Genomic DNA, 21,879 nt, shown 5'->3' on the forward strand with positions numbered 1-21,879 from the left:
CACTTGGCATATTTTCCAGGTCCATCCATGCTGTCCCAAAGGGTAAAAGATCCCTTTTTCACAGCTGCATAGTATTCCAGTGTAGATTTCCCACGGCTTTTTTATCCATTCATCTACAGGTGGGTAACTTGGGCTGTTTCCAAATCTTAGCTATTGTAAATAACGCTGCTATGAACATAGAGGTGATATTCTTTCTGGTTGGTGTTTTTAGGATATATTTCCAGAAGTGGGATTACTGGGTCAAACGCAAGTTCCATTTTTAATTTTGGGACTTAATGCTGCACCAATCTGCATTCCCACCAGCAACATCTTTACTTTTAAAACAATAGATTAAAAAATACATTAAAGGGGGAAAATATTTAATTCATTTTTCACTTGTGGAAAAGGACTGTTTACCCATAGGCTCTGTTTCAATTTCTTAAAAGTGCCAGAGACCATAGGGAGTTTCCCTAAGAAACTTGGGCCCCATCCTCCCCTCCCATATTGGAAAAATGTCTAACAATTCATGGTTCTATAAAGAACCCCTTTTGCCCTGTGCTGCACTTTGGGGTTCAGTGTCCCAGACATTGTCCCATTTGATTCTCCCAGCATCCTTGTGTCAGACAGGATTACCGTTATTCTCCTGTTATGGACCAAAGGAAAAAATAAATCAAGTAGGTGTTTCATTGCCATGCTGCAGTATAGGCCCAGAATTGGCGCTTCTGGCCTCAAATTTGGTCTCTCTGCAACAGACTGACTATTCATGTTCACCCTTTCACCTCCTGGACCTGATCCTATCACAAAAATCACCACTTAAGAGACTTTGCCAGTTGCACAGCCATGTAAATGTACTTACTGCCACAGAAATGCACACTCAAAAGTGGCTAAAAGGGTACAGTTCATATATAGTTTACCACAATAAAAAAAAAAAAAGGAGGGGCAGGCGTGGCTACGTTGAGATTAACAAGATTGGCTGAAAAAGCCAGTTTGTTTCCCAGATGTAACCATATTGTGATGGTACCCAGGGCCAGGAGCAAGCTGCCCCCTGAATTATTAGAATGGACCCTAACCAGCCGTCCTAGGTGCTGCTGAGGAGACCCAACCACAGTAACTGTCCTGTCAGAGCAATGACAACCAAATACAGTGTGTGACCCTTGATTTGATCACGAATGGTTAATTTTTCAAAATCAAAAGTTGGAAAGAAAAATCAAATCACAAAAGACAACACCACACATAAAACTTTTTTGGCTAGATTAGGAGAAAAACACAGTGAAAAATACCCTGTAACAAACGTAATTTAACTCTGGATTCATCTAAACCAAAAATAATTAGTGCCCAGGTGGTGTGGCTCAGTGGTTGAGCGTTGACCTATGAATCAGGAGGTTACAGTTCAATTCCCAGTCAGGGCACATGCCCAGGTTGCAGGCTAGATCCCCAGTTGGGGGCATGTTCTCATCGATGTTTCTCTCTCTCTCTCTCTTCCTTTCCCTTCCTCTCTCTGAAATCAATTAAAAAAATAATTAGTAAGCAGTTATTAGATGCCTCTTTAGATAGCCAGGTGCAGGGAAATCTGACTCAGAGCACAAAACAGAAACTATAAAAGCACAGGATCCTGGAAGGTCAGCCAGCAGCGAGCTGTGCCAGGCGACCCAGCTGCCTGGGCTGCATCAAGAAGCAATCGCTAGGTTACAACAGAGTTCCTGGTTCTTTCACTTCATTACAAATGTTATCCAACAAGCACTGAAAGCATTTACCTATTAATGCTAGTGGGATAAAATTGCTTTTTAAAACTTTTATGCCACAAGGCCAAATGTGTGGCCATTTCTCTGCATATATCACAAGACAAGCAATGGATAAAGATGAATATTTATTCACTTTACAAAGAGAATGGTATTAAATTCCCATAAACGGCTCCATTTATAGACAAATATAACTGTACATTATAACAGTAGCTGGCTCAACCTCACTTTCCCAAGATACTTCTTCCACTCCAGCGCTATTAGTTGAACATAGAAATCTGTCTCACCATAGATGGTTAAAAAGTCCCTCAAAGATAATGGCTTTGTTTTACTTATTCACAGACGGGAAAATTAAACCCATCTCCCCAGCCCTTCCTTAAGAGGTGAGCTTCCATCTGCATGTTCCCTAGAGAGCACTAAACAAATACTGGCATGTTTTTAAAAAAAATCACTAATTTGAAAAGGTGTTTGTGGCACACCAAAATACGTATTTATACATACATAAAAAATCTTGAGTCAGATTTATTATTTTAAAGGTAAACAGATACCCTAACACTGCCAAGAGTGGGTAATGAAAACAAAGGAAAACATTAAATTACTTAATTATAAAAATATTTTCTTTGGAAAAAAACTCCAACAAGGTTATCATCAATATCTAAAACCAAAGAGAAAAAAATAAACAATTGTTCTTTGATCCATTAGTAATTTAAATAATAATGAAAACCTCTTCAAAAGCAGCTATCACTGAATTTTTTAAAAGTTGCAGGTAATGAGCACTTCGAAATCTATACACTAATGATTCTTTACAGCCAACTTGCAGTCAAGAAAAATCCTTAATATGGCTAACTCTTGAATTTTTTTAATTATCATAATTTTGTTTTTAAAAAATATTTCACATGACAGCTTAAAAAATAAGTGGTTGTTTTAGAGAAGCCCTCCAAATATCCAATCTGACTCAAATCAGATTACCACAGTTAATAGACAATCTAGGGACACTGGTGATTTCATTTTTTAAATCACATTTTTACTGTTATCCCTTCATATTTTATAATTATCAAATTAAAATTCCTTTCCCTCGTGCTGCTTCATATCTCGATTTGGTGAAAGATACCAACCTGAGATAAGAGCTGACTCCTTCACACAAGTCCAGGTCTTGAACCCTATCTGGGAAATGTCTGTATCTTCACTGAAGCCAATTCTTGGTATAACCAAGTCATACTAGGATATTATATTATAAAAATATACCATATATTCGACACTGATGTCAGTACATTGCAGAAAATGTGTCTATTTACTGTGTAAAGTTTATTAACATTTGAATGAAACACTCATATTTACACAGTTAAGTCTTGTTCAGGACTAGGGGCCTGGGAGCCACCATCAGCAACTGGGAAATGTGCAGCGGTCGGTCCTTGGCATCCTGTCAGCCAGCCTCCCCAGGGAACTCTCAGCACTGGGAAGGTGAGCCAGTCTATACAGTTCCACTGGCTTGTTTTCTGCCTTCATTCCTCTTCACTTTCATTGTCAGGATCTAAGTCAGAATCTCCATTTAATTCTTTTTCACTTGTCACATCTCTGTCCTCACCATTTTCTTCATCTTTTTCTTCCGAATCCTCATCTTCCTCCTCCTCCTCAACCTCCTCCTCTTTTTCACTTTCTTTCTCTTCCTCATCTTCATCCCAATTATCCTGGCAAAAATTATTAAGCAAGGAAAGCGCTCATGAAGGCCTTGTTCTTACAGGGTACAAGGTTACAAAAGCAGATTTATGTACCAGCGAATAAATTACTCACATCAGAATCTTTATCTATTTCATCATCAGACTCCTCTTCAGAAGATTCTGTAAGAGGGGAAAAAATGCAGCCTTAATTTTGTGATCAAAGCAGAGGGCAGAGCCCTGAAAACTAAACAGAATCAGATACGTGAATTTACTTTCAGAAATATTATATTCAACTATGATCCATCTAAGTAGTAACAATATTCTCATCTGCATAAAAGCACATTGCACATTATATTATTCCATCAAGATTTCACTGAGCAGGAAGAAGTACCAAATGCTAACAAAATACCATCTTAAACAAAGCTGAAGATGGGGGGGGGGGGGGGGGATGGAGCCTTGACTTGTATGCATGCATAACCAATGGACAAAGAGAGTAGGGAGGGTGAGAGCGGCTGGGGAGAGGTCAAATGGGGGGCGGGGGGGAAGAAAACATATGTAATACTTTAAACAATAAAGAATTTCAGTTTTTTAAAAAATGGAGCCTTGTATAATACTATGGATGGAAATGTAAAATGGTGCAGCCACTAAGAAAACAGTATGGAGGTGCCTCAAGAAATTAAAACTAGAACTACCATATGATTCACCAATCCCACTTGAGTATATGCTGAAGGGAACAAGAGCTATCTACACCCCATATTCACTACAGCATTATTGACGACAGCTAATAACCCAAGTGTCCATAATGAGTAAATAAGAAAATACGGCACATATATACAATGGAATACCCATAAAATAAGTTTTTTAAAGAAATCCTGCTATATGTGACAACATGGATGGGCCTTGAGGGCACTAACCTAAGTGAATTAAGTCAGATAGAACACACTGGTGGTTGCAAGAGGTGAGGGGTGGAGGAAATGGGTGAAGGTCAAAAGGTACAAACTTTGAATTATAAGTAAGTCCTGTGTATGTACAGCATGATATGCTTTTATGTCCTTCAATTATGCTTTATAACTTACAAAGGTTTTGCAACACTTTTAGATGTACTTTTAGGTACTTCATAGGTTTTTTTTATTGCTATGAATGAGATCTTATTTTTCTAATACATTTTCTGACTGGGACATACATTATTGAGACATAATACTACCAGATTTCCTTTTATCTGGCCTTGGTATCCAGTAAACTTGGTTATTTACATATCTCATTAGTAACAGTGTTATTACAGATCCTGCTGCATTTTCTATTGGAGAAGGATAAGAATTGCAAAGTTCAACATTCTAGAATTCATTTTTTCAATCCAGTACTAGGCAGGACATGCAGCAGTAAAGGGTAAATTAGTATCTTGTTCCTGTCTTTCTGAAAATGCTCCTGAACTTTAATGTAAATTAAGGACATTCCCTTAAATTCCTAGGTTGTTCACTTTAGCAAGTAATGAGACACATTCAATTTAACTGAATTCCTTCTATTAAAATATATAGTGTTCCCTGTTAACCTATTAATATGTTGACTACATTAATAGATTTTTTAAAAAATATATATTTTATTGATTTTTTACAGAAAGGAAGGGAGAGGGACAGAGTTAGAAACATCGATGAGAGAGAAACATCGATCAGCTGCCTCCTGCACACCCCCTAACTGGGGATGTGCCCACAACCAAGGTACATGCCCTTGACCAGAATCGAACCTGGGACCCTTCAGTCCACAGGCCGATGCTCTATCCACTGAGCCAAACCGGTTAGGGCCATTAATAGATTTCTTGATGCTAAATCACCTTATATTTAAATAAATCCCACTAAGTAATGACTAAATTATTATTTAAGCACTTCCACAGTCAATTTGCTACCTAGGATATTTGAGGATGGTCTAAAATGTTATTTTCTTCACTATCCTTGTCTGATCTTGACTCATAAAGATGCCTAAATTTTATAGGGCAAAAACTTATTCATGTACCTGGTAGCTTATGAGGGGACATAGTATTCTTCTATTTAAATTTAAATATCTTCCCATACCTAAGGTCTTTTTTTGTTATTATATTTGTGCTTTTCTTACCTAATCATATTTTCGCCACAGGCATGCCCATTTTCTTAGAGAAGGTGTGTCAAGCATGACCTCATTCACATTAATATTTTTACAAAATAAGATAACAGAACTGAGTCAATAACTAAATATTCCAATTGTAGACTCTGCCCCATACCCCCAAGCTTTACCTTCTTCATACACCAATTTTGCCTTCTGTTCAGGAGAAGTCATTCCCTTTGTTTTTTCTGAAGCTGTAACCTGAAAGATAATAAAATGCTATTATTAATAAAAGTAGAGTGTTTAAGTTTATCTCAAGTAGCACAACAGAACCTTCTCCAACAGTAAACTCACCCTCAATGACCATAATGGATTACCTCAATATGTCGCAGATCAGATACAGGGCAAAAAAACAAATTCATCAAATGCAATAAGGAAAGAATTACTCTGTAAAAGTTGAAATATCTTTTAAAAAGATGATCAGAATTTATTCCTGTGCCAAAATCTTTTAACTATTTAAATACCCTGTAATTTTTTAAAAATATATTTTTACTGATTTCAGAGAGGAAGGGAGGGGAGAGATGGAAACATCAATGAGGAGAATCATTGATCGGATGCCTCCTGCAATCCCCTAATGAGGACTGGGCCCAAAACCCAAGCATGTGCCCCTGACCGGAAGTGAACCTGGGATCCTTCAGTCCGTAGGCCAATGCTCTATCCACTGAGCCAAACTGCCTGGGGCTAAATACCCTGCAGTTTTGGTTCAAAGTGCCACAAGCATCCTAACTGTTTTAACAACTGAAATGAGAACCTTTCAGTGAAAGTTAAAATAGGCACAACTGAGTTTACTCACTGTAAAATGCATAAGATTTCCAAGTTCAAGACTGGATCCTGATTTGCCATTTCTGACTGAAATAGGGAGTTTTCCATGTTCCAGTAAATGATCCTTATTCCTCCCTCCATTCCCATCACATCCAAAGTTTTAGCACAAAACACTTGAATTTACTCACTTGTGTGATAAGAAGGATAAGCTTTCCATGAAGGTGGGAAAGTTTCTGAAAAGTTTTTACTCTGCTTTCCATTAACTGGTATAGTGTCCCCAGCTGAGGTACCAGGTCAGGCAACTAAAGAAAAACAAAACAAAACAAAATGGATATTATTATGACGTAATATAGATAACCAACATACAAGTCATGCTTAGATGTCCCTGAGTATTTAGCCGACGCACCATGACCATCTGTTTACATGTCCAGCGGTGTGGCTGCTTACGACCTAGCCTAGCAACATCATCTCATACTGTGACCTGTAACGTTTTTTCTGGTGCTGCTGTAAGACATGATGCTCCCTCCCTTCCATGTGCAGACAACCAAGAGCTGAAAACAGCCCCAGCAAAATGCCACATGTTGAATGCTTATTGTATGTCATTTTAATCACAAGCTATCTTTTATACTCCTGAGACAAGGTAGGGCAAACATGTTAGTACATATACAAAACTTTTGAAATCTGCTAAGTTTTTAAGAGGGAAGGGGGAAGACACATACGATGTAAAAATAACTTTGCTGAACAGGTTATGGATATAGAAAAACACCCGAAGGCTAACGTGTCAATATATAACTTCCTCCAAGTTCTCTTTAAACGTGTCATTTTTAAATCCAGGGGGAAAAGACCAATTTATAAAAGGCAACAACAGTGCTATTATGGCACTGCACCTGGGGGAAAACAAAAATCTCTTAAAAGCAGCAGCTTAGGGCTAAAGATGGAGAGAGAGTGGTTTTGTTAAGCCATCAGTTTATAATCCTTATCAAAGTTAAACTATTCAGCAACTGTAGCTGAAAAGACTTACTGTGGATAGGTATGATGCATGGACTGTTAACACACATTTTAGCCACTGAACCATTAAAACAGCACTGAAAAAAAGGGGAAGAATCCAAGTAAATTAATTTGAAATTAAATACAAATGAGTAATAAAATTAGAAAAACTCAGGCAAAGTGAAGATCTACAAACTATGCTCTGAGAAAATAACTATATGAACAAAACAGTGAAAAAATAACTATAGGAATAAACCTCTGAGAATTTAACAGTCCTTACAATCTTTTACTGAGTATTTCAGATCTGTGTAATATATTAATCTCCTGGGAGTGAGGACGAAGTAAGATGGACTGAAACACAGGACAAAATTCCCTTCCTCTAAAATATTTTAAGAATAAAACTCAAGCATTTATTTCATAATTAACTGCTATCAGGGCACGTGACCTGAGCTGAACTGACTTTGTATTTTATGTTCATAATATTTGAGCCCATCATCTACTCATCATCAGGTACAATTAGCAAAAGATTCCCACACCAACATTAAAAACAAAATACAGACCAAAAATGTGTAAGTCGGGCCTAATTAATAAATTCTTTAGCAATAACTTAGATAAGAAAAACTGCATATTGTACACAGCGATAATACTATGGTAAAGCTTAGGATCTCTGAAATATCAACTTCCTGTTTAAATATTTAACCATCAAATTAATACAAAAAGACCCAGAAATTTAGTCTGTTATAATATACTAGAGGCCCAGTGCATGAATTCGTGCACAGGTGGGGTCTGGCTGGCCCTGTCCCTATCAGGGCAGATCGGGGCTGGGCCTGTCGGGGAGGAGGAGACGGCAGGATCGGGGCTCAATCACAGCCGGGCCAGCTGGGGGTAGGGGCCACGAGTGATTGGGCAGCGGGCCTCATCCCCAATTGGTGTGTGTGTGTGTGGGGGGGGGGGGGGGTGTCAATCAGGGGCAGGGCCAGCCAGGGGGAGGAGCCACAGCGGTTGGCTGGCTGGTCCTGCCCCTGATCAGGGTGGTGGGGGCCCATCGGGGGTGGGGAGGAGAGGGGCTGCAGGAGGTTGGCCGGCCGGCCCAGTCCCCTATTGGGGTAACGGGAGCAATCAGGGGCAGGGCTGGTGGGGGGAGGGGGTTTGGGCCAATCAGGGGCGGGGCCAGCGGGGGAGGGGCCTCGGGAGGTTTGCGGGACAGCCCCCGATCGGCAGGTTCACTGGCCGCAGTGAGCTTCATAGCGACCAGTCATTCCACTCCACTCGCTGGCTTTTTATATATATAGATTGCCTTATCTTAGCAGCTACCAAAGGTTAAGTTTTACAAATGGCAATTTTACAACAAATCATTAAATAAGATTAATCCATTAAATGACCTAATAATAAAATTTAAAAACCTACACAGGCGTTTTCTAAAAGAAATAAAAACGCTATAAAATATTTATAAAAACAAAGCAATTTAAGTCACTTAAACATCTTACCTATTAGGATGTCCTTGCAATCTCTTTGTAAGCTGAGGGGGAGAAAAACAGTATAAGCAACAGCACTTCAGAGACAACCAATCTCCATCAATTCCCATGATACACACATCCACAAAAACAAATGAACATAATGATCATGTTAGGAAAACATTATTGCTAAGAATCCTAATTCCTAAATGTTCAACCAATGTAACAGAATCGGAATATATGCTCCCACAATAAGAATAATGATAAATATCTAAGCTAACATTTATATGCATGAATGTCCAGAACAGGCAAATCTGTAGAGATAGAAAATAGGTTGGAGGCTGCCAGAAATGGGATGAGGATGGGAGTGACCAATGGGTACAGGATTTCTTTTTGGTGTGGTAACTGTACAACCTGTGAAGACAATAAAAACACTGAACTATATATTTTTAAAGGGTGAAGTTTATGGGACATGAATTATATTTCAATAAAAAATACAGGCAAAATCATTAGGCAAATACTGTGTGAATAGATCTATTGTTTCATCCACTGTGAATGCTCTGCTTGCTTACATACTGCAAATCCATTTCTGTAAATACTGGATTTAGTCTTAAACTCCTAGCATTAGAACCTTAAAATGAACAGAGCACTCAACGTTACCTCTTGCAACAATGGAATAACAGCATGCAGGGGCATCCTTAACACAGTCCTCTTTATTAGGTTTAAATTCCTAGTTTGAAGTACTTTCTGTGACAAAAGAAAAGATACATATAAGCATACTCAGAAGCTTAGAACACTACAGAAAAAAAACTGTCAGTAAAATAATTTTTAAAATCAAGCAATAAACTACTAACTGAATTTTAGCAAATAAAGGTTGGAAGTACTGAATGAAGAATATTGTATCTTATGGCTATCAGAAAAGCTGTCTTCAGTTATGGGACATTTACTTCAATAAACAGATTTCTTATTGTTCTGCCAGTGAGGCTCAGTGGTTGGTCCTTAAATTATGACCAGGAGGTCAAGGTTTGATTCCCAGTTGGGGTACAGGCTCAGGTTGTAGGCTCAATTCCCAGGCATGCAGAAGGCAGCCAATCAAAGATTCCCTGTCATCACTGATGTTTCTTTCATTCATTCTCATATTCTCTCTCTCTCTCTCTCTCTCTCTCTCTCTCTCTCTCTCTCACTCTCTCTCTCCCTCACCCCTTCCCTTTCTTTCTGAAATCAATAAAAATATATTTTTAAAAAACCTTCAAAAATAAGCTATCCCAAATAAAGCAAAATTATTAAATGGATACAGAAGTTAGCATTCATTTCTGCAGATACTAATATATATATATATATATAAAGGACAACCCTAAAAACCATAGCCACAAATGGTAAGATAATTTTGATAATTTGTTTCTCCTTTTACAATCTTACTACAATATACCTGATAAACCATACACAGTGCGCACTTAAAGTGTACTATTTGATCACTTTGATATAAATGTGTACATATGAAACAAACTCTAAGGTAAACATTCTTTTACCCTCAAGTCTCCTTGGGCCCCTTTATATTCTATCCCTCCTTGCACCTGCACTCTATATATTGGTAGGTACTTTCTAGAATTATTATATAAATGAAATCATACAATAATATGTACCTTTATTTCTTGGACTGGGTTCTTACTATCAGTCTAAATTTGAGATTCACCCATGTTGATGTATCAATAACATTTTTCTTATATTGCTAAATAAGCAATTTGTTTATCCATTCATATGTTGAGGGACATTGGGGTTCTTTCCATTTTTTTACTATTACAAATAAAGTTGCTATGACCGTGCACATACAAGTCTTTGTATGAAGATAGTTTTTTTATTCTCTTGATAAATACCTAGAACGGCTGGGTCGTATGACAGATGTATCCTTAACTTTTAAGATACTGCCAAACTGTTTTCCAAATTATTTGTACCATATTACATTTCCACCAGCAAGATGCAAGTTCCAGTTGCTCCACATCCACACAGGATGGCATAGTCTGTCTTTTAAATTTTAATCAATCTACTGGTTAGATAGTGTTATCTCACTGTGATTTTAATGTGCACTTGTGATGGTTAATGATGCCTAAGAGCTTTACACGCACTAATTAGCCTTATGAATTCTTTTGTGAAGTATCACACCGTTACCAATTATTTTTTTTTATTTCACAGAGGAAGGGAGAGAGATAGAAACATCAATGATGAGAGAGAATCACTGATCGGCTGCCTCCTGCACATCCCCTACTGGGGATCAAGCCCACAATCCAGGCATGTGCCCTTGGCTGGAATCGAACCTGGGACCCTTCAGTCCGCAGCCAGCACTCTATCCACTGAGCCAAACCAGCTAGTGCACCAATTATTTTTTATTTAAGTCTCACGAAGTTAAGAGTTCTTTATTTATTCTGAATATAAATTCTCAAATATGAGTTGCATTTTTTCCCCAGCCTGTGGCTTGCCTTTTCATTCTCCTAACTGTCATTTCATGAGCAAGTATTTAATTTTCATGAAGTCCAAATGAACAATTTTTCTTTAGCATTTCATGATTTTTTATAATGCATCTAACTAGCCTTTCTCCACTCAAATTTGCATAAACTTTTTTCTGTTTTCCTCTAGAAGTTTTGTAGGTTTTGGTTTTACATTTATGCCAATGATCTATTTTTTGATGACTTTTGTGTAAGGTAAAAGCCAAGATGCTTTTTGTTCCATGTGGATATTCAGTTGGTTCAGCACTAGTTTCAAAGACTTACTCTCTCCACTGACTCAACTTAGGTACCTTTGCTGAAAACCAGTTGTGCATGCCATGCTAAACTATAATCTACCTTCCAAAATATATATACACCCAAACTATTTTAAAAGTCATTTTAACTTTTTAGACATGCTGATTTCCCCTCTCATTTTGCAAAATCACCTTAGACATAAACCTACGATATTCCATTTAAATAAAAATATAAATCAAAACCCGGCCGGTGTGGCTCAGTGCTTGAGCATAGACCCATGAACCAAGAAGTCAGTTTGATTCCTAGTCAGGGCACATGCCCAGGTTTGTGGGCTCGATCCCCATTAGAGGGTCTGCAGGAGGCAGCCAATTGATGATTCTCTCTCATCACTGATGTTTCTATCTCTCTCTCCCTTTCTGTCTCTGAAATTAATAAAAATATATTTTAAAAACATATACAAATACAAACTTCATAAGTTACATATTAAAGTCACATCTATACTAAGTGGCACTGTAATATCACTAAGTCACCAAAAATATATGAATTCAGCCAATATAAATTGCTTTACGCTAATCAAGCAGTGCTTAAATCCAATTTTTCACATTTAAATTTCCTCTACAGACCAGTATCAAATTCTGGAATTTAAAAATACCTAAATAAGTAACTTCATACAAGCAGTCACCAACTTACAAACACAGAAATCATAAATGCCTCCCTTTACACAAAGTTTTTAGTACTTTTTACCTCTAAATACTTCATAACATAACCCCCAACCCTCCTGAATTTTTCCCCAAACCTCCTACCCATTGCCAAGGTTCCACCTCACTGCCCCCTCTCACGGCCAGGGGGAAATAAGTTTCTGGAATCCAGAGTAAAAACTCAGGAACGCATTTTCCTACAGAAAAAAATATAAATTGTGATCTAGAATGCTGAGTATTGTAATTCGGGTATACTATATCTACAAAGGCTTTTGTGAACTAAAGCCTAAGATCCTAATAACAATTCTGAACAATATTTCTATGAGAAAATGCATTCCAGGTTCAAAATAACTTAATACAATCCCTTTGTAGGTTAGTGACTGTCTGTATAATGCCACCAAATTATATATATTTGATTAAACTCACAAAATTTTCAATTTAAAATGGCTATATAACATGACTATTCACTCTGTGAGTGTGTATGTCAATCATTTCTAAGAAAAATTAACCATCTTAATTCAATTAAAAACTGCTATAATACTTACATTTAGCATTTCAAAATCATTACTTTCTAAACCCTGTGCCAGAAGAACTGGAAAACTGTTTGTCTGTAGGTCCTCCTTTTCTTTTTTTGATTCTATATTCAGTGCTCCCAGCCGTTCTTCAATGCTAACCTACAGAAGAGAGATGACCCGTTAATGATAAACCAGGTAAGGCATAAAGTAGTTTGGTCAAATTACTTTTGCTTGTATCCGAGGAGACAAAAGACACTGATTCACACTTCAACCCTGAAAAACACAAGCCTGCTCTTTCTCATTCCAATAGAACCTCACTACCATAAAGCTAATGTTGGAGACAAGTGCAGTATCTAGAATTCAAGTTTCCAGAGTCCAGTGAAAATACAACTGCCTAAGAAGTCATGATTCAAATATCTTATATAATAAAAGCCTAATGTGCAAATTGACTGAATGGCGGAAGGACCAGTCGCTATGACACGCACTGTAGGGGGGGCATGGGGGAGTGTCAGGCGCTCAGCACAGGAGCTGCCCCTGGTTGTCAGTGCGTTCCCACAGGGGGAGCGCTAAGGAGCAGCAAGCAGATGGGCAGTAAAGAGCGAGGGGTCCTGGACATCCCCCAAGGGCTCCCGGACTGCAAGAGGGACACCCCCCGTGGGGTCCCGGACTGCAAGAGGGCGCAGGCCGGGCTGTGGGACACCCCGACACACCACCACCACCACCACCACCACCACCACCACCACCACCACCACCACCAGTGCATGAATTTCCTGCAGCAGGCCTCTAGTGTAATTGATAAAAATCCTTCTATATATGAAGACTCAAAAAAGGCAAGGATCTAGCATCTGATTACTAAAACCCAAGAAAAGACATATTTTCATAGAAGTTTCCCCTTCCATAACTGTTCTTTGCCATCAACCTGAGGTCTGCAAAAGGAAAAAAATACTATTAAAAGAGCATTAGAGACTTGTTTCCAAGACAATTTTTAAATTTTTCCAATTTTTCTCTTTATCGGTCAGTTCCAGGTGTTAATTTATCTATGTCTGTATATATAAAAGCCTGAGTGATCAAAAGACAGAATGACCGGTTGCTATGATGCGCACTGACCACCAGAGGACAGACACTCAACGCACAGGACTGGGCTCCCTCCTGTCTGGACTGGGCCTGCGGGGATTGGGCTTCCCTCCTGTCTGGATCGGGCTATGGGGATCAGGCCAAAACTGACAGTCCGACATCCCCTGAGGGGGTCCCGGATTGCGAGGAAGCGCAGGCCAGGATGAGGGACCCCACCGGTGCACAAATCTAGTTTTCTATAAGATGCAATACTACAACCAAGTTCCCCTGATAAATATCTAAAATTTAAGTGTAAATAAGCATGATGAAATCTGCTATACAAAAACTTAATTGTACAGAACTGATCCCTTATAAAACCAAGTCTGACTACATAAAAATATAATGTTCTGTGACTACCAAATCAAAAAGCGATGCTTTGGTAAAGCCTCCAGTTTGGGATATTTTAACTTATGAAAAACATTGAAAAGGCAGAAGGAAATGAAAGGGTTAGATCTAAGCCAAGCTCAAGAAAGTTGGCACATTATTTTTAAATATACATTTAATGTTACTGAGAAACAGTTTTTATGAACAGCAATGTTATCCCCAAACCCCCACTCAACAAAGTAAGACATTTAAAATCAGGTAAAGAAACATAAGCAATCTTTCTCTAATTAATGGTAATAATTAAAATGCTAGATTACTTAGACAACAGTCACACATGACTGGAAGATGAAAAGAGGATCCTACATATGTAAGTACAGCAACCACAGGAGGGTTTGAAGAGCTGAGAAAAAATAAAATTTATAAGCACTTTAAGAAGCTCTAATAACTATCATTTTTAAAGACCAACTAGCACTAAACCAGCCGTGGGCAAACTACGGCCCGCTTGAAATGAATAAAACTAAAAAAAAAAAAAAGACCATACCCTTTTATGTAATGATGTTTACTTTGAATTTATATTAGTTGACACAAACACTCCATCCATGCTTCTGTTCCGGCCCTCCGGTCCAGTTTAAGAACCCATTGTGGCCCTCGAGTCAAAAAGTTTGCCCACCCCTGCACTAAACCAACCAGGCATGCTCAGACAGCCAAGAGAAGAGGCATCACTGGAACTCAGCAACATGCGAAACCCAATGAGAATCATCACAGCAAGTCCTGGCTTAATCTATTTAATTATGTTATCCAGCTAACCTAACAAATGGCCAAAACAGCACTCTCTTTACTTAACAGAAGTGCTGTCTTCCTCATTATTAACAGTGGCTTTGTAAATAAACCACCTGTTAACTCTGTGTAAGTCTTACAAAAGTCACCATCTGGAATTTCAGAATCTACACAGCTGGAGATAGGAGAGTGTTAACAGCCACAATCTAAAAGTAAGTTTCTAAAGTTTCAAACTCAAAAATGGTAAAAGTGATTATATTACCTCCTTTTCCCCTAATTTTCTCTTGTTCTCTACTTCCTCAGTTTGTGGAGGAGCGGGCTTGATGGCTGCATGATGACCAGGTAACCCGGGCACTAGCACTTTTGCTTCAGAATTCATCACTGGTGTTCTCACCTGTTAACCAGGAATAGCAGGGGTATGGATTATGCCTTGGTCCTTGCTGTATTTACCCCACTGAGAAAACAAACAGCTTTTAAAGGTTTTTCTACTGGAAAACTTATTGACTAACTTAACATAAGCTATTAAAGATAAAGTTTGAATGAATGTTGGCAAATAAGTATTTAAATTATAATTTGAAGCCATAGTTTTAAAACATTCAAAACTAAGATTAAAAGACAGGAAAAACAAAATCTACAGATTACACAAGGACACACTGACTTAAGAATGTTAAAGAGTAAATCTGTACATCTTACGACCACTGCCAGTAATTGATCTTTGCCAGAAATGCTCAGACAGCCAAGAGAAAGGTGTCATCTCTGAAATTCAGCCAGAAGCGAAACCATATGGATGTCATCATAGCATGTCTTGGCTTTCCGTTTCTCATTAAACTGGCCAAACAATACCTACATGTAGATGCCACATTATATTCAAAATAAAGCATCATAATGATGCTCTCATTCATGGTCTTAAGTTCCAGCCCCGTCATGGTTTTAGGTCTTATTCCACCCTGAAATATAACATTCTTCTCAACAAAGTTATGCTCCCTTAAGTATTGGGTTTAAAAAAATAACTTATTGGTAATCTGGTTTTGATATTTATTCAATGATCATGTATGGGGGCAAAGAGCTAAATGCAAGGTCTTCAACTTCTAGTCATCTATTTACAAGAGCACAGAAATGAAGTTTTTATAATCTTGTTATCTAAAACCTAATCCCACAAAATTTATAAAATATATAACACCTAATCCCATATAAATTATAAAGAGGATATTAAAGAATCCAAACATAATATTACATAATTCAATTCACCCAAATCTTTTTTTCTCAACTTCTAGTATGTAAAGCGCTCACCTTTGTTATAGCTGTTTCTACTTTTGGAGCCCAGCAGTTTGAAATATCTCTTACTAAACACATATGAGGTTCTTTGGAATTTAAAACCTGTAAATATAATTTGAAGGAAGGGGAGAATGTGTCAAACAAAGTAATTGGGAATATAAAAACAAATGTCTACTTGTACATTTTCATGAAAATACAGAAAAGTACGAAAGGCTTCCACACTAAACTGTGAGCAACTCAGACTGATCACCATCCAATTAAAAGTGCTGAGGAAAATGGGTAACTGAAGATAGGATGCATTGTGTTTACTTTTTTCAGTTAGGAACTGCTTCAACTTTTCACATATATAATTTTAAAAGATCAACAGAAATTTTACGTGACAGATTTTTTAAAAAAACGTAAGTTCATCACCCTTGTAAATAATTAATCTGTGCTAAGAATGATCCTACCCCAGATTTCCTGCTGGCCTTTCCATAAGTGAGGTAAAGACAGCACTGCTGATTAACAAAGTGCTCTGAGGTACGGTATTAAACAGGGGAAGTCAAATGCAGCAAAGTCCATTATGTATCCATAAAGCTTTAAGGTTACATGGAATTCTCTATGCCCATATAATCAATCTATCTGGAAGGATAAAACAGCAAACAATGGCTGCATCTGGAGGGGGCTGGGGGTAACAGGGTCCACCTATGGCAAAAAGACTTGTATTTACAACTTAAAAATTTTTCTTTTTTATTATACCAAATCCACGTAAATGTTTTAAAAGTATTTTTAAATAAACTCAACAAGAGCTTGCTCTGGCATGTAATATCCTACTTACAGTCTCCCTGAGGGTCTTACTGAATCAATGTTTTATAAATGTAAGCTTAAGAAATCATCTATTGAACATGCTCTTAATAACTCATCAAAAGTATCCAAAGAAACTTTTGTAATAAAAAAGTCAAATGATTGCACTGCCCATTACATTTCCACTTAGAAAATTCAATGGGTGCTATCACTAAAGACCCTTTTACTAAGATTTATCTTTTGGGGCCCTAGCCGGTTTGGCTCAGGGAATAGAGTGAGGGCCCGTGGACTGAAGAGTCCTGGGTTCAATTCCAGGCAAGGGCATGTACCTCAGCTGCAAGCTCTATCCCTGGCCCCACAAGGGCCGAGTACCACAGGCAACCAATTGATGTGTCTCTCATGTCTCTCACATTGATTTTTTTTCTCTCTCCCCCCCCCTCCCTTCCACTCTCTCTAAAAATCAATGGATCAATATCCTTGGGTGAGGATTAACAAAACAAATCAAAACAAAATTAACTTTTGGGTAGTTGGGCAAAATTCACCCATATCTGTAAACAACAGCCATGCCCTAGCTGGTTTTTCTCAGTGGATAGAGCATCGGTCTGTGGACTGAAGGGTCTTGGGTTTGATTCTAGTCAAGGGCACATGCCTAAGTTGAGGACTCAATCCCCAGCAGGGGGCGTGCAGGAGGCAGCCGCTTGGTGATTCTCATCACTGATGTTTCTATCTCTCCCTCCCTCTCTAAAATCAATAAAAATATGTATTTTTTAAAAAGCCACTACAAATGTGTGGCTACTAAGCACTTTAAACGTGGATAGACCAAACTGATATGCTTGTAAGTGTCAAAGAGACACCAGATTTCAAAGCCATAGCACACCAAACAGAGGAGGAGCAAGCATCAAACATCTCAAATGTTTTATACTGACTGACTAAGCATTAAAATATTTTAGATATGCTCATTAAAGAAAATTACAGAGTTTACAAAGTGAAACTACCCAGTGAAAGGTTCTTTTTAAGTATTCCAATCAGCAGACAAATGTATCATTTAAAAATATTCTTTTCCATAGACATGTTGTTACTGCATTACTCCAGAGTAGCATCTACGTACCACTCGCTCAATGGTGGGCTGAAACCAATTGCCATATACAAGCAACAAGGAATTTTTGTCTGAGCAAAAACCTGCTGCTAGAATAGGGATGGGTTTTGGTGTTGATTTCTTGCCTTTCCCAGGTGTCGCTATCTGAATTGTGCAGTTTGAAGTAAAGGGCTTTTTGCAGTATCTAGAAGTAAAAACAATAAATTAGAATATCTGAAATAACATCTCATATTCTTTGAAGTTGGCATGAAATGTGACCCTCCTCTGGCCTTCACACACCAGGGTCCCCAGAGCACCTGTCAGGACTTCATCTATCCCCCACCCTACCCGACACTCAAGACCTCACCACCAAATACTTCCTTCAGCCCCATCTGCCCTTCTATCCCACTTGTCAACCCCCACAAGAGGCCCAAGCTCCCACAGGCTCTATCATCACCCTGAGTTTCAGTCCCAAATGGCTCTGGAGAAGCCCTAATAAGCCCCAACTCTAATTACTCCTAACCGTTAAAAGCCTCACCAGGACTTCAGCAACGTAGCACCAGGAACAAAATTATCAGCAAAACATAATCAACAAAATTATATCCTCAATGTCTTCTCTAAGAGCTCTCTTCACCTTCTTGCTCTATGCTAGCTCACCACAGCCACCCTTCACAAAGTTGTAACTGTTTGCTCTCCAACACCCTTTGTGCCAGGGGCCTAGGACATGATTTAACATGCTCCTTGTTCTTTAACACTCCGAGACAAATAGTCCCTCTCCCTCCTTCACCTCTAAAACCTTTGAAACTATTGTCACCAGATACCAGGTACCTCCCCGTCCTGCCATCATCCAAAGACCTCTGGGTCACTCTCCCACATTTCTTAAAAGATTTTAGTGGCTGTCATTCTGTCCAACACTACTCCTAAGGAATTCTTAGTGGTTTCTATATTTAGCATGCAGGTCAATACTCCTTCTGACACCGTACTCGCAGTTCCGTAATCTTCCTACCTCCAACAACTCTGCCCTTCACTGTATCTCAGCCTCTCACTCTCACATCACAGACATCTTAACACCAATAAACGCCCCTTCGCCCCCATAATCTCAATTATAAGCACTCCACTATCCATCTTTCCAATTCACCCTTCATCTCTATTTAGGGTTTTTGGCTTCTGCTTTGCCCTTTACACCTCTATAGTCAATTTTCAACACATCAGACAGAATGGCTCAAAACTTACATGTTTTAAAACTGTAGAACCCCATCCATACTGCTTAAAATCCTTCAATGGCTTACTTACTTGCCCAAGGAGAAATGCCCAAGTCCTCACCATGGCCCACTACTGCTGGGCCCTCAATGATAGATACATTCCATGTATACATGACTATGTAAATTAAGGCATCAAATTATTAACAATTATCTACAGAAAGTAGAATTCAATAGAGGGAGACTTGGGTTATAATTGTCCCTATATCCTGAATATTTTAAAATAAGTGTATACTGCTTTCACAAGTAGTTTATACTTAAACAAACTACTATACTAGGATTATAAAAGGAAATATTAACTGACAATAAAAAGTTTAAACTATTTTAAAGTTTAACATAATTATGCACATGACTGAGTTCCAACCATGTTTATAGTGTATGGCAAAGGTTGGCAAACATTCGGTAAAAAACCAGGCAGCAGCCGAAACCGGTTTGGCTCAGTGGATAAGAGCGTCGGCCTGAGGACTGAAAGGTCCCAGGTTCGATTCTGGTCAAGGGCATGTACCTGGGTTGCGGGCACATCCCCAGTAGGAGATGTGCAAGAGGCAGCTAATTGATGTTTCTCTCTCATCGATGTTTGTAACTCTCTATCTCTCTCCCTTCCTCTCTGTAAAAAATCAATAAAATATATTTAAAAAACAAACAAACAAAAAAACCAGGCAGCAAATATTTTAGTTCTGGGAGGCCGCATGTGGGCTCTATTGGGTTTGGCCTCCAGCCCATAATTTACTGACCCTTAATCTGACTACTATACATCCTACCAGCAACAGTCCCCTATCCACCAAACATTGCAATGCTTCACTGATCCACATGTGTGCTGAGGGGAAGCACTATCAGAGTTAGAAATCAAAGCTTCACCAAAAGATCACAAGCAAAACTCCCCAACTAAACCACTTTCTTTTAAAGTTTATCTTTACAACTGCCAACATTTACTAAGTGTGCATCACAGAAAGCCATTCTCCTAACCACAAACACGAAGAAATGATGCACAATGCCAAATTCTTCAGCTCTCACTGGGAATGCATGTAGTCACAGGGATAAAGAATTAAGGATGCTTTCAAAACAATCTAACTGAAAATATAACGCAAAGAATATTGAGGTGCGGGTATAGAGAAGTAACAAGTCAGGGAAGGAAAATTTCTGACATAAGAAAATTCTTACTTACCCATTTAATATGTGTTCAAAAAGATGAACTTGACCATCTCTGCAAACAACAGCTAACTTAACGGGCTAAAAGAAAAAATGGGTCATAAATAAACTTCAGTCTACTCTAGTGGACAATTACTTTCATACTACACTTACAAAACTCCAGAGAGAAAGTCAGAACAGCAAGGATGCACAGTTGTTGCATTTAAAAATAATTACTGTCTTCAAAGTAACAATTCAAGTTGTTTTCAAGCTTATAAATAAAAGTTTTTAGGCCAAGAAGATAACACAGTCAAGGAGAATGCAGCTTGGAGGTTAGATGAGTGCAAAAGTGGACAACAGGAAACTGGTAGCCCCGCGTGTAATAGACCGGATTGCTCAAAGTGCCACTGTACCTGGTCCCTTCCTCTCAGGAGAGCTGACCAGTGGCCTAATGGTTACTTCAAACCATCTAAGAAGATTTTTGTCATATTTCATTCTCTCTCCCCTTCTTTCCCTGTTCATTAAATCATCAAAACCCCAATTTTAAAAATATTTGTGAAATCAGAAAACAAATCCTCAAAAATTGAGCCATTTACCTCTTCTTTGTTTTCTGACAAAGTCAAGTCAATATAGATAGGTTCATCTGTGACTGTGAAAGACATCACTGCATTCTTCTGTTTGTTTTCTGACCGGACCTGCCTAGATAACAAAACTGATATTAGGTAGTAAAACAATTTTTTTTAAAGGCAAACACCAAAAAGGAGTCACAGCATTAGATCCCCAATAGTTTTTCATCTTTTGAAAACTAATAAAGTGACTAAAGATCAAAATAAGAGAAGCACTTGTATCACTACTATATAACATGGTTACCTGGGAAAAGAGAAAGCATTAATGCATTTCTGGCAGATTTTAACAATGCATAACATTCTCTATTTTTTTCCATTAACCTATTTGTCTATCTGGATTAATGCCAATACCACACTGTCTTCATTACTGTAGCATGACAAGTCTTAAAATCAGATGAGTCCTCCAACATTTTCCTTCTTTTTCAAATTTGTTTTGGCTATCTGTCCTTTGCATTTCCATTCGAATTTTAAAATCACATTGTCAATTTCTACTTGAGTCTGCTGGGATTTTGACTAGGTTTGCACTGAATCTATAGGTTAATCTAATAACAGCACAGCAATACTGAGAGTCCAGTAATGTGCGCGCGTGTGCGCACACAAATGCTCCTCATTATTATTCATTTCTTACTTGAAATTCACCTACTTGCTAAAACTTACTTGTAAACCTCAAACTCAGTATTTGTGGAGCTTTCATGGTCTTTAACAGTCGTCCACCACTCACAAGGTTAAACAAGGCTATGCTCTGCCTTCTTATTTCAGCTCTGATACTATTAAGTCCTTTTCCTCTGCTGCATCTTTTGCTTTTGTGCTTTCTATTGGTGATTTTACTGTTTAAGTAAAGTGTTGTCTAGTGTAACTA

At 38.3% G+C, this 21,879-nt stretch overlaps 1 protein-coding gene and 2 non-coding genes across 3 annotated transcripts in view; all 3 read right to left on the reverse strand.

Annotated features, from left to right (window-relative positions):
* Nucleotides 1–1,833: 1,833 nt before the first annotated feature.
* The window catches only part of WDR43 (WD repeat domain 43), a 39,433-nt gene continuing 19,387 nt past the window's right edge, over nucleotides 1,834–21,879 (reverse strand). The window contains exons 6-18 of the mRNA XM_059660222.1: nucleotides 20,991–21,093; nucleotides 20,432–20,496; nucleotides 18,041–18,212; nucleotides 16,165–16,251; nucleotides 15,137–15,268; nucleotides 12,691–12,819; nucleotides 9,373–9,459; nucleotides 8,746–8,777; nucleotides 7,293–7,356; nucleotides 6,460–6,573; nucleotides 5,641–5,710; nucleotides 3,510–3,556; nucleotides 1,834–3,406 (exon numbers count right to left, since the gene is read on the reverse strand). Of these exons, the coding sequence (XP_059516205.1) occupies nucleotides 3,221–3,406; nucleotides 3,510–3,556; nucleotides 5,641–5,710; nucleotides 6,460–6,573; nucleotides 7,293–7,356; nucleotides 8,746–8,777; nucleotides 9,373–9,459; nucleotides 12,691–12,819; nucleotides 15,137–15,268; nucleotides 16,165–16,251; nucleotides 18,041–18,212; nucleotides 20,432–20,496; nucleotides 20,991–21,093 (1,288 nt within the window). The 3' untranslated portion in view covers nucleotides 1,834–3,220. The remainder of the gene's footprint in view (nucleotides 3,407–3,509; nucleotides 3,557–5,640; nucleotides 5,711–6,459; nucleotides 6,574–7,292; nucleotides 7,357–8,745; nucleotides 8,778–9,372; nucleotides 9,460–12,690; nucleotides 12,820–15,136; nucleotides 15,269–16,164; nucleotides 16,252–18,040; nucleotides 18,213–20,431; nucleotides 20,497–20,990; nucleotides 21,094–21,879) is intronic.
* On the reverse strand, nucleotides 14,790–14,865 carry LOC132214089 (small nucleolar RNA SNORD53/SNORD92). The gene has a single exon (XR_009448184.1). It is a non-coding gene; the product is annotated as a small nucleolar RNA SNORD53/SNORD92 (small nucleolar RNA).
* LOC132214087 (small nucleolar RNA SNORD53/SNORD92) lies at nucleotides 15,599–15,676 on the reverse strand. Its single transcript, XR_009448183.1, has one exon. It is a non-coding gene; the product is annotated as a small nucleolar RNA SNORD53/SNORD92 (small nucleolar RNA).

The sequence above is a fragment of the Myotis daubentonii genome, chromosome 12 (genome assembly GCF_963259705.1).
Source record: "Myotis daubentonii chromosome 12, mMyoDau2.1, whole genome shotgun sequence".
In the NCBI taxonomy this organism is placed as follows: Eukaryota; Metazoa; Chordata; class Mammalia; order Chiroptera; family Vespertilionidae; genus Myotis; species Myotis daubentonii.